General features: G+C 40.3%; 1 protein-coding gene across 1 annotated transcript; it reads right to left on the bottom strand.

Moving 5' to 3' along the window:
• Nucleotides 1-1,217: 1,217 nt before the first annotated feature.
• On the bottom strand, nt 1,218-9,280 carry gckr (glucokinase (hexokinase 4) regulator). The gene is made up of 19 exons (XM_026302286.1): nt 9,266-9,280; nt 8,870-9,019; nt 8,710-8,778; nt 8,523-8,591; nt 8,292-8,365; nt 7,962-8,028; nt 7,819-7,872; nt 7,641-7,735; nt 7,416-7,521; nt 5,244-5,362; nt 4,569-4,667; nt 4,141-4,238; nt 3,826-3,902; nt 2,951-3,047; nt 2,768-2,877; nt 2,593-2,670; nt 2,166-2,309; nt 1,771-1,905; nt 1,218-1,693 (listed from the first exon to the last, which is right to left on the bottom strand). Exons 1-19 carry the CDS (start codon nt 9,278-9,280, stop codon nt 1,577-1,579), a joined length of 1,773 nt encoding a protein of 590 aa, XP_026158071.1. The 3' UTR covers nt 1,218-1,576.
• Between the last annotated feature and the right edge of the window lie 2,865 nt (nt 9,281-12,145).

Raw genomic sequence — 12,145 nt, 5'->3', positions numbered from 1 at the left:
AGGAGTGATTTACATGTAGACTTTAAAACTTAAAACCACCACCTTAACTGATTTACTCATATAAATTATACTTATCTGTGCATTTCTGAAGTTAATGGTACTTATGAAGTGATATATCTATTCCTGTATTGTATATGGACACATACGGTACAATATATTTTTTTGAAACAATCAAAAGAGGAAAAAAAAAAAAAAAAAAAAATCAAACTTAGTTGACTCAAGGTTTAATGATTTAAGCCATTACTATACCAAGTACCTCAGAGGTACGCTAGATGTTAATTGGCTGTTCCAGTGGTGTTTCACAGAACAAGTCTATCAATTATTTTGTGTATCACTTCACTTCATGCTAGACTCTCAGGTGTTTGAACACTTCAAAAGTACTTATGTCAGATTTTTTTGGGGGGCAGAAAATGTATCTCATTATAGTTACAAAGTCCAATTACTGTGACATTGATGTACAGCAAACATCATTGTCTTTCCTTGGGAATCTATTTAAAAAGCCTGCAAAACAGCACAAAATGACACTGAGCAGACCTGTGTGTTTCTGGCACACTAGAGTATCTACAATAAATGTCAGACAACTGTCACATTGATGTAAACCTTCCAGTGTTGCTTCAATTTCAAAGATCCTCTGCAAATACTGTCTTTTATTGGTTAGTTTGACAAAAGCCTCCAAGTTGTGGTACTAAGAGGTTGAGTGTGCCTATGCTGCTATTGGTCTGTTTGGCTGTCCTTCAAACTGTGGCATCATCATTGAACATCACATACTGTACTTAGGGCAAATGAATATATGAATGTAATAATATTGTTATATATAAAATGTATGCACAAGTTGGTGACTGTCAGCTAAAGGGGAAGACTTCATATATATTCTGAGAATTCAGTACGAATGCTCTCTGATCCGGTTCCGATGTGCATCTTACCTTCCTGTGCTTCCCTATGCTGTCTGTGGCTCTGCTCCAAAGGTGTTTCCAAAGCTGCTCAACAGATACACTCACACGTCACACTAATCCAGTACCTAGCTGTGTGTGTTGAGCCACACAGGGATTGAGGTTGACTTACATCACGCCAACAAACACGGCAGAGCCTGTGCCTCTAAAAAAAAAAAAAACTGCTACAGAACACAGGATGAAAATTTCAGTCAAACAACCATTATCCATTTTAGACTCTTTAACATTGTTCAGTTATGTAATATACTGTATTTATTCAGAATAAAACATATGTGTCTACATTGGAGTCAATTCTTCAGTCGTCAACCTGTTTTACAATCAAAATAAATACATAAAAATTAATTCTCCTTAATGTATTTACTGATTTTACTGTGGAATAATTCCAGATTATTGTGATAAAGTTGCTCCTTTTGTATTAGATGTCTCTATTTGCATGTAACAAAATTCTAGCTTAAATTTGCCTCAAAGCAGCATAGTTCAGATTTTGACTTGAATAATTAACTCAATCACAGCCACAGATTTTAAAACAGCTCAGCTGTAATTACTCATTGCAGTGGGTATCTGTTCATCTGAGATAGGCATTAAATGAGATGTACTGTATGTGTGTAGGGACTCTGACAACAACTTCATGCTTTGTCAATTAAAGCTATGGCCTCCCTTATGATTGGCTGCAGCTCCAAATAGGACTCCGCCTCCACAAGAGAGCAACCAGTCAGCAGGCAGACCAAAGCCAGAGGGACCACCTGAAGACAGAGAGACAAACTTTAATATAACCTGTTCTGCCATCAATGCACCTCCTGCATGTTACCTGCCTCCTTACCCTGGACCTGTTTCTGGCAGTGCGTGTGTGCGTGGTGATGTCAGAGGATGTAATGTCCGCTGACAGCTCGTCCATTTGGTAGAGAACCTTCAGAAGTGCTTCCTCACACCGGGACTCTGGGCAACCAGACAGTTTCTGGGAGGAGAATGAGAGAGCCCCTGTATTCACCTCTAAATGAACAGTGTAGTACCTCATTTCCAAGTACACAAGGTGAGTTTGCAGTGAAAATTATGATAAAAAAACACAATTTTAAAAAAGAAAAAAAATGCAGAAGGTACTCGGAAACAGGAGCTCTATACGAATATAATCAAAGAGACAAACATAAAGACATGTACACTGGTGGAGCTGTGGTTAATATCCAGTTTATGTCCAGGTAAGTGTGTAATTTTACTCACCTGGAGTAAACGTGTGGCTCTGTGGTAGAGTTTGCTGTTGGTGACCTGCACATCGATCATGTGGTTCTGGTAAATCTTCCCCTTTAAGACGTGAGCTCCAGTGCTCACAGCGTTTAGCACCAGCTTAGTGGACAGCTCCCACTGCTGAGAGAAAGAAGGAATGGAATTTCTTTCAGTATATTTACAGTAAGCTAGACTGGGAGACAACAAGGAAAACATAAAAAAATAACCTACTGTCTTAATTAAGACCTACAGAACAAGAAAATTAACAAAGGTAGAAGTCTGTCTGTGTCCAGTGTCTGCAGCTCTACAAAACACCCTCTCAAAGAACAGTGGAAGACAAAGAAAAGAGTAAATGAAGCAAAATGGTTTATTATCATGCTCCAGTGACTGAATGAGTGTGTGTTTGTACAAGTGTTTGATGTACCATGTGTAGTAAGTTTCCTGAGGCTGGTGATGACCAAGTGATTTGTAGCGTAGATAAACACAGTCTATTGACGTCATCCTGCAAAAAAAAAAAAAAAAAAACCCCAGATAGTTAGATAGTTAGTTAGCCAGATAGATGGACAGATAGATAGATAGAAGGATAGACAGATAGATACTTGCAGCACAGAAGCTGCAGTGTCTCCATCGGTCTGATGACAAACAGCATGGAGGATACTGGTCTTTTCTCTCACTAGGCATGCCATCTTCACCACTTCACTGACATCGTCTGTGGAGAGAAGCTGTTCAGACACAGTTGATTTTATCTGGACAGACAAATGTGGAAAAAAATGCGCTCTCACCAGAGTGGGTGTAGATAAGCACAACAGTGTCCTGGTCACTGAGGTTGGGAAGGACTAAAAGCAGAAAATCCTCATGCGCTATGTAAAATTCGGGACCCTAAAATAAAGTCATAAAAAAGGGCTATGACAGTTTTTGGTATCTTTATGCTCTGAGGCAAAACATTTAAGAAATCATATTTAAGTCAGCCGATTCATGGGCTGAAATTCACATTATAGCGATATTCGGTGTGCAGTTTCTGACCTCCAGGAAACACCAAGCTCAGCACAGCATGGTGTGGGGAGTGACAATAATAATTCTCCATAGGGGAATGTAAAAATGTAGGGTCAAAGGGAAATAGATAAAGAGTGCCATGTAATTGCTTTTAATTTTGAACAAAATTTGAATTAAGTTGAACTAATAAAAACTATAATGCATAACACTTAAGCAGATTAATTGAAAACTGGCATCAAGGACAACTGTGCTTCATAAAGCAGGCACAGTAGGGTGAATTTTATAATAATCCTGTTCTGGGTTAATCTGAAGTCACATGCCACAGCAACTGATATGTAATTACACTGTGCTGTATTTCATTTTACTGGATTTAAGACATTTTTAATACTTTATATGACCTTGTAAGGGATTTTCAGACTTGTTTAAGACCCTTAACTAGAAAAGCTAAAGCTAGATATATCCATATTGTGAATACTATGAACAGAGCTGCTGTAGGCATTTAAGGACAGTAAATCTGTCAGTTTTTCATTGTCAAACACCATGATATGGTGCATTGTGTTAGATTAGAGCCTTTGTTCTCTGTTTGCAATAATTACTTGCTCTCTAATTCAAATTGTCCTCTTATATTTAAACAGATGTTAATTCATTATTTCCCATCACATACCAGTGACGCTAGGGGCCCCTCATTGTTGTTCAGCTGTCTGTATCCCCCACTGATGAAGCCTCGAATATCTCCAAAGTCTGATACGCACAAGCACAATATATATATAATATTATATATAAATATATAAAAAAGGTTTTTTAATGTGTAAATCTACTAAAATACATTCCTGATAATTAACCACTGTTTGTTTTAGATTTACTGAATCATGGGTGCACTTACTCTTGTACTCACGTAGCTTTCATATGAATTAACATGCAAATGAAGCGTTGTTGTTTTGCTGCCAGTGAATACATCACACTCACTCTTTACTCTCACCTGCTCCGAACGTGGGGTTGCATTCACTGGCGTCAATGAGGCCCAGCAGAGCCAGGGAGCCCCAGCCCAGGTAACACACACACCTCCCGCGCTGCAAACTGGAACACATACAGCAGTTCAGTGGACTAATAAGTTCCAGATTAGCCAAATCTAATAGCTTTAAGTGCTGCTGATACACATTGAAATATGTCAGTACTGTGGATTTCAGTGGAAAGTTTCAGAGGTTTTTCCACTTTGCAAACAAAAAAATGTAGGGGGAAATTACAGAATATTGTTAATGCTCTGTGGAGGGCAGAATAAATCAGGTCTCTCCCTCAGTAAAAACATAAGAGCCATGATGCTGCTTTACACCAAAAAGTACTCTGAATCTGTTGACTTATTTAAAAAGATCACGGTTACAGTAAAAGGTGCAAAATGGGACGTGTGACCTCTGTCCAGCTGACTCTACCAAAGCAGTTATCCCCTCCCTGTGAGCGTATGTGATATTCACAGCTGTCTCATATGCTCTCATGTATTGCAGGATGCCTCTGTTGGACAGAAAAACAAGCATGAAAATTTCTGTGTTACTGGCAGGTACATAACATTTTTGTTATGTGCATATTATATACCAAATAAAGAACATCTGAAAACACTGAATATTTTTAGTACACGTATTTGCTGCTATGCTGGTAGTGCCAAAGCATGTGCAATCCAGTAAACTAATTATACAGTACAATCACAGAATCTCTTTTCTGCAACAACCTCTAGAGGTCAGAAACGCACAATGAAATACAATAAAAAAGGTTTTTGCCCAGGTTGATGTGACTTCAATTTTGCTGAAATGTAAAGGTTTTAGATAAATTTATGTTTGATTTTAAGTTTGTAATGCAATAATGTAGTTGTCTGTACATTTCTGGGTGCACACAACAGAGAATTTGTCAAGTTGACAAAATGTAGACAAATACAGGGTATTACAAGAGCAGAGACAGAAAACAAATGTACAGATTAAACTCATGACGTGTGTAAATGATCTGCAGCGCTTTGACCTTTGAAGAGAGTTTCAATACATTCTGATCTGACCTGTTTCTTTTCCCTCACCAGAGATATTGTGTTTTCATCCTTACTCGTATGTGATAGGTGTGTGTGAGAAGGCAGCAGCGTGACCAGCAGAGAAGACAACCTCTAGCAGAAGCTTCGTGGCACTGCCTCCCTTCATTCTGGAAGAGCCACTGATGGCTTCTGGCTGAACACACACGCACACACACGCACACACACACACACGCGCGCACACACAAATACCCGTTTTTAATACATGGTGGGGCCCCATGACTGGGACAGTCCTCGTGGGATCGACCCTTTCTGAATGGTTTAGAAATGTGATTTCCATCCATCCATCCATCCATTCATTATCTATACCCGCTTATTCCTTTAACCAAGGTCACAGGGATTTGCTTGACATATAAGAGTGGAGGCAGGGGCACACAAGTTGATTACATCTTGTGTAGACGTTTCAACCTGAAAGAGATCAGCGACTGCAAAATGGTGGTTGGGGACAGTGTAGCCAGACAGCATAGGACGGTGGTGTGTAGGATGACTCTGGTGGTGAGGACGATGAAGAGGACAGGGGCAGGGCAGAGGACCAAGTGGTGGAAGTTGAAAAAGGAAGAGTGTTGTGTGGCTTTCAGGGAGGAGCTGAAAAAGGCTCTGGAAGGTCAGGAGGTTCTTCCAGATGACTGGACAGCTACAGCTAAAGTGATCAGGGAGACAGGTAGGAGAGTACTTGGTGTGAGACATGTATGAGAGCTGTAAGACAGTGGTGAGGTGTGCTGTAGGTGTGACAGAGGAGCTCAAGGTAGAGGTGGGACTGCACTAAGGATCAGCTTTGAGCCCCTTCTTGTTTGCTGTGGTGATGGACAGGCTGAGAGATGAGGTTAGACAGGAATCTCTGTGTACCATGATGTTTGTAGATGACATTGTCATCTGTAGTGAGAGCAGGGAGCAGGTGGAGGAAAACCTAGAGAGGTGGAGGTTTGCTCTGGAAAGGAGAGGAATGAAGTTTAGCCGCAGTAAAACAGAGTACATGTGTGTAAATGAGAGGGACTCAAGTAGAACGGTGAGGTTACAGGGAGTAGAGGTGAAGAAGGTGGAGGATTTTAAGTACCTAGGGTCAGCAGTTCAGAGCAATGGAGAGTGTGGAAAAGAAGTGAAGTGACGTGTGCAAGCAGGTCACAGAGAGGTGACAGAGACAGGGAAGGCAGAGAGCGCATCCTGTCTTCTTTCTTTATTTTACAAAAGCACAGCATTTTGTTGTTGCGTTCGTCGACCCGAGGGTTAAAAGTTGTATCACAAAGTGTCAGTTATAACAATGCCAAAATAATTCATTTTGAATGTAGGCCATACATAAGTCAGTCCTAACCTGTTGGCACAGTCAACATGACAGAAGCTACAGCTGTTCCACTTCAGCCTCCAGCCACCCCAGTCCCACAGCCCAAGGTATGGGAGTAACTTGGCTGGGTGACTGAACAATTTTGATAAAAATATTACTTATATATAATTATATAATTATCATGTTATTTTAAATGTTAATTGTTGATTTGGGTAAATTTAACAATTAAATCCATACATCCACTATATATACTGTATATATATATATAATTTAAAATTTGTGGTTTTAATCTGCTTTTAAATGACATTATAGTGATTACATGGGTCCCCTTGCTGATTTTATGCAAATTAATTTCATATCATAAAAAGATTTTTTATATAAAGTGCGCAAACTATAATCATTTTCATTAAATATAAAGTTTTCTCATATGCAGACTTTCACACTTTGTCAGGAAAATGGGCCCCACCAGTGCAAATTCACACACTTGCAATACCGTTCATGACCACTAAGGGCACTGTGCGAAACACAAATGTCCAGAAAATCGACCCTCTGGGGTCCAATTTTCTTTTAAAAGAAAACTGCACTAGGCATATAAGAAGGCTGTTTTCTATTGATTGCAATGCTTGGTCCCCATGGGGAAAACCGGTCCCCACGGTGTGAGTGATATGTCAGGTGGTGGTCCCCACCAGAATAGAAAAACAGGAGCGTACACACGCGCACGCCCACTCACGCACGCACGCACGCACGCACACACACACACAACAGTTACTGACCAAAAGACAGATGAATTGATTTCTTGTTTCTAATTTTGAATCTAGTCACAAATGCAACCTGACCAGTTAGTGAAAGACATAAAACAATGTGGACAATGTGGATGATGTGTATGATGACTATAAGTAGAAGTTCTTACCCCAACTGTTGGGTTGATGAGAAAGGCCATGTGACTTTTGGCAAGCTCCTGCATCCTTTGCACCACACTGAAAAAAGTGAATGTGCAGCCTGGCATGGGCTCATCCCTACACATGTGAACATCTTCATGTGAAAAATAAACTTGTCAAACTCAAGGGGAAATTTAAACCCTAGTTATCTGTTATATAGCACTCTTGGACGTAAAGGTGTACACACTCACACACACCTGGCCTGATGTGCAGGGTTGAAGCCAACCAATACAGGAGTGTAAACCTCAGGGTCCTGTAAACAGAAGTCCAGCTGACCTGCAACAAATGGAGCCTAGTGCCCACATATCAATACACATCAGTGGTTAGTTAATTATCTACACTGAATTCAGACTGTGACCAATCAGAGTGACTTACAGACAGTCCGCAGGAAATGCCAATGAACAAAACCCGCTTTTTTCCCTCACACACCTGCAGAGCACCAAAAACATGCAGTGGTCAAATGCTGGAGCTGTGTGCAAAATGCAAAACAACTACACACTTCCCACCATATCCCTCACCTTCTTCAGACTGAGCACACCTAATCTGGGGTCGTCTTCAGGAGCCTCCTGGGAGGAAAGCAGAGCTCTGAGGAAATTAAGAGCGAAGATAACCAAGATAAAACCTAAAGACATTTTTAATGTTAAATTTAGGAAGTTTTAAAAGAAAGGACTCCTTACAAATTCAGAAATCACACATTTGTTTAATGCAGAGCACCCTTTAGAAGCTAATGTTAGCAAACATCAGTGTAAGTGATATTACAGAATAATTTTCATGACCCACGTCAACACAAATACTTTATTTCACAAAGTCAGCAATTACAATTATATAAAAACAGCTGCCAGTCCCACCTGTCTCCTCCTGCAATGATGTAAGAACAGACCGACATCTGGTTCAGCTGCCTCAGCTCTCTGTTAAAGCCTGACTAACAACACACACAACATAGGAAGTTATTTTCTATGAAACAAGCAAGAGTTGACCATTATATCCCCGTCATTTTCCTAATATAACTGACATGATCTGGTTTGGCCTGCTTTCCTTTCCATTTCTGAACATTTCTCAAACAGAACAGCAACTTTTACCGCAATGAGGAAAGCCAGTCGACCAGAAGTCCCACAGCCACTCAGTACAATGAGGCTGTCATCAGGATCCTGGGAAAGATACACAAGACGAGCTTTCACCTTAGACCTGACCGACCAACAGAAATACAGACAGACAGACAGACAGACAGAGAGATAATACCTTGAGAATGAGACAGAGAGATAATACCTTGAGAATGAGTTCCACCCTCATGGCAACTTCCATCATGGTTTTCACCATCTGGTCACTCAAAAGCCTCTAAAAATGACATTCAAATGAAAATTTTCAGAATAAATTTTTGTCAGAGAAACCTGATTGTTTAACTGATGCTTTGACCCCTGAACTTTACCTGGTAGGTGTTTCCTGCCTCTTCCTGAAACATCTGGGCATCGCAGGCCTGTAACATTCTCACGATGGAACTGGCCGAAGCTCGGTCAACGTCGCGTGTCAGAGGATTAGACTTCTCTGAAACAGGGAGCAACGGCTCATAATCTGGGGACTGCAAAACAAAAAACACACAATAACAACTTAAAGAATAATTCAATATATATTCCTGCATTAAATAAACCAGTGATTTATTTGATTTATTTTGCTGCTGATTTGTATATGCTGGATTATTTCTTGGCTCCTTGTCTCAATGTTAAGATAAAATAACCCAGCTAGTGTCTGTGTCTTACGTAACGCCATGCAAGCATGCATGCAAATAGATTATTTCCCAAAACGTCAAACTACTCGTTTTACTTACCTCCCATTCACGCATTGTGGAGAGACTACATTTCCAGTCTGATTTCTCCATGGCCTTTTCTGACAAAGCAGTTTGTCACGTGAACTGTCCCTTTGTATAGTATGTTTCCTTTTCGTCAGTCGCAGGGATTCAGAATGAAAGCCATAAAGCGCTCCGCTTTATCTGTAGTGACAAGGTTCACTTAAGGACCTTTGAGACTGAGCATGGAGGGAAGTATGGATTTCCTGTGACACACCAACACAATGCCTACAGTATGTAGAATAACGACAAGAGTCTTTCTTGCCATGGGAAACAAGAGAAGAATACTATACACTACACAACAGTAAAATGTCAATAAATCCCCGATTTTTAAAAACACAAAATGTACCACAGCAAAAGAAGCTTGAATATAGAGATCAAGCTGAAAAGTCAGCAGGAGATTTTTAACGAAATCACGCTTGATCTCTGCTCCGAAAGTGCTGGCTCACAAAAAATAAAAATCTCTGACAGTTAAATTTGTTCTGCTTTTACCCATACAGTGTACAAAAGGTCCAGCTGCTTCTCAGCAGTGTGAAAATATTGACTGGCCAGCAGATTGTGGAGTCTGATACATTTCATCGCATTCAGTGGGCTCTACCACACTGTCTGCTGCAGTGTGTCTCACTCCTCCAAACTCCCACCACAGTCTCTCATAACTGCCGACTAATTGCTGTCACTGACACTGCGGCGAGGACATTTTTCACATCATGTTCCGTCAACAAAGAAAAGACTAATACTATTTCTCCTCACGCTTCCTAAATCCAGTTGCCTCCTTTTTGTTTTCCATGATCAATTTTGTGTGCAGCGTAAAGACCCTACGTTAAAGCTCAGCCATAAACAGATGCAACTGTACTACTCATCACTGGCTGACGCTTGTTATTTTATGGTACTGGACATCTGAAGCACAGTTTGGTGTCAACCTTTCTGAGTCAATCCAACACCAGAGCTGTGCGTAGTGTTATGTGATAAGTCAAAGCAGGATGCAGCTCTTTCATAGTTTGCTGGCTGCAGCAACACAGATTATTCACTGTCAAAAGAGACTGCTTTTTAAGATGAAGCGAAATTAAATTTTGTGCCGGTGATATTTATTTATTGAACCTCTGCCAGTGACATTTATTTAATTTGCTGCGGATGTGCTGCTTTATTTCTCTTAAAATCTCAGAAAACCGACGGTGTGCTTGATTTTACATAAAATGAAACGAAACCGTCAAGAACCTTATTTCAAGAATTGAAACGAATTCAGTTTTCAGCTGAGGGGAAAGCGGTGTTTACGGCTTAATCACACCTGACTCTTCAGCTAACCTGAGTGATAATATGTGTTTCCAACGGAAACAGAAACAGATGGTGAAGAGGCAGAGATGCACAGGACGTCAACATCCACTATTTTTTGTCTTTTTTTGTTATTTCCTGTTCACCATTTTCTCTGTTTGTAGCTCAAAACTGCAGTAAATTCTGACTTCTTTCTGCACAAATCTCAGTCCTTCACTCGGCTTCTGTGTGTGTAGATTGAGAGCAGCAAAGCAGCCCTGCTGCATTTTTCACACACTGAACATGCTGTCCTCCCTGAACGACGCAGCAGCAGACTCTGGCCAGTCACTAGTCATGACGGCGCCTGAATTTATACATAGTACAGTTGGAGGAGCTCAGGCACAAAGTGTCTTGTTCTCTTCACGCCTTGATTTGCTTTTCCATTTTTCTGTTGCTAATCTGTTTTTACAGATTTTTGAGTCCAGTCACTGCCTGGGTGACCTTGGCACCACACCAGTTTTTAGGAAACCTTCGAATCCCACTTATTCTGAGTGTTCTTAATTCCTGAGAAATTCACACAAGTGGCTCTTTTCATAATCAGTCCTAAAGCCCAGATTGGAAAATGGTTCATTTATGGTGGAGAAGATTTCCTTCGTCACAAACGGCTGGTTGGTTACTGCTGCAGTCATTTTGTCTAACACAGTATAAACACCAACAACAAACCATTTGAAGATCACTGATATTTCAGATTCTCCATTGTTTTCTTATCTGCGCTTATGTACCTAAAAATGAAGTACGAACATGACAAATACCCTGAAAACCGGTGGCTTTACACTGAAAATACAACAGTCCACATGGTAAATATGGGACATAAAGGTCTCTCAACAGCATTACACATATGATGTTTCCATAATATCAACCTGTCAGCTTCTCTATAGTTCTGGTACACATTCACATATTTTGCTGCACAAAATGTATTTCATTCTACACAGCAGACATGCACATTTCTGAAGACTATCTAGACATTCAATTTTTATAAATTATTCTGACATTCTCTTGTAACTAACAAATATAGATTTCACTGCATCACACAACCACTATCCAGCTAAAGCTGACACCCTGGCTACTCATTACTCACACACTGTATATGTCAATGCTGTTTACCATTCTTATTTTAGTAACATCTCAGATGCAGGACTTCTACTAATGGATTTCTGTAGCTGTGTTACTAGTGGATCTGTATACTTCTCCCACCGCTGTCGGACTCTCTTTAGGGGTCGGTAGTCATCAGCGTCTTGGCTAGTTGTCCTTCCTATTATGCTCACTTCAACTGTGTGATCCCTATTTAGAGCCAAACACTGCACCTATTAAACTTGCATTTTGGTTAGATTGCCTGTTTTCTCAGTACTTCTGAAACTCTGTGTCCTTTTTATGCCAATTAAGTCCAGGCTTACACAGAGCTCTTCCTCTAAACTCTTATGAAGATGTACAAATTTCGGCATCTTGTCTAATTACATCTATGCCTTATCTTGCTCTATTCTCATTCACAACAAGATTAGAAAGTTCTTTTTCAGTCCTCCTGATTCCCATCAACTCAGAACGAGGTCATTGTTT

This window comes from Mastacembelus armatus, chromosome 2, assembly GCF_900324485.2.
Source record: "Mastacembelus armatus chromosome 2, fMasArm1.2, whole genome shotgun sequence".
In the NCBI taxonomy this organism is placed as follows: Eukaryota; Metazoa; Chordata; class Actinopteri; order Synbranchiformes; family Mastacembelidae; genus Mastacembelus; species Mastacembelus armatus.
The sequence above is the reverse complement of the archived record's forward strand: the minus strand, read 5'-3'. Positions and strand labels throughout refer to the sequence as shown.

Bases quoted from the DNA above. Each gene is read 5' to 3' on its own strand.
- gckr (XM_026302286.1), bottom strand. The intron at 4,668-5,243 runs GTAAGGATGAAA...TCTGTCCAACAG, and splicing joins CACACACCTATCACATACGA to AGGCATCCTGCAATACATGA. The intron at 2,310-2,592 runs GTACATCAAACA...TCTTTCTCTCAG, and splicing joins CAGGAAACTTACTACACATG to CAGTGGGAGCTGTCCACTAA.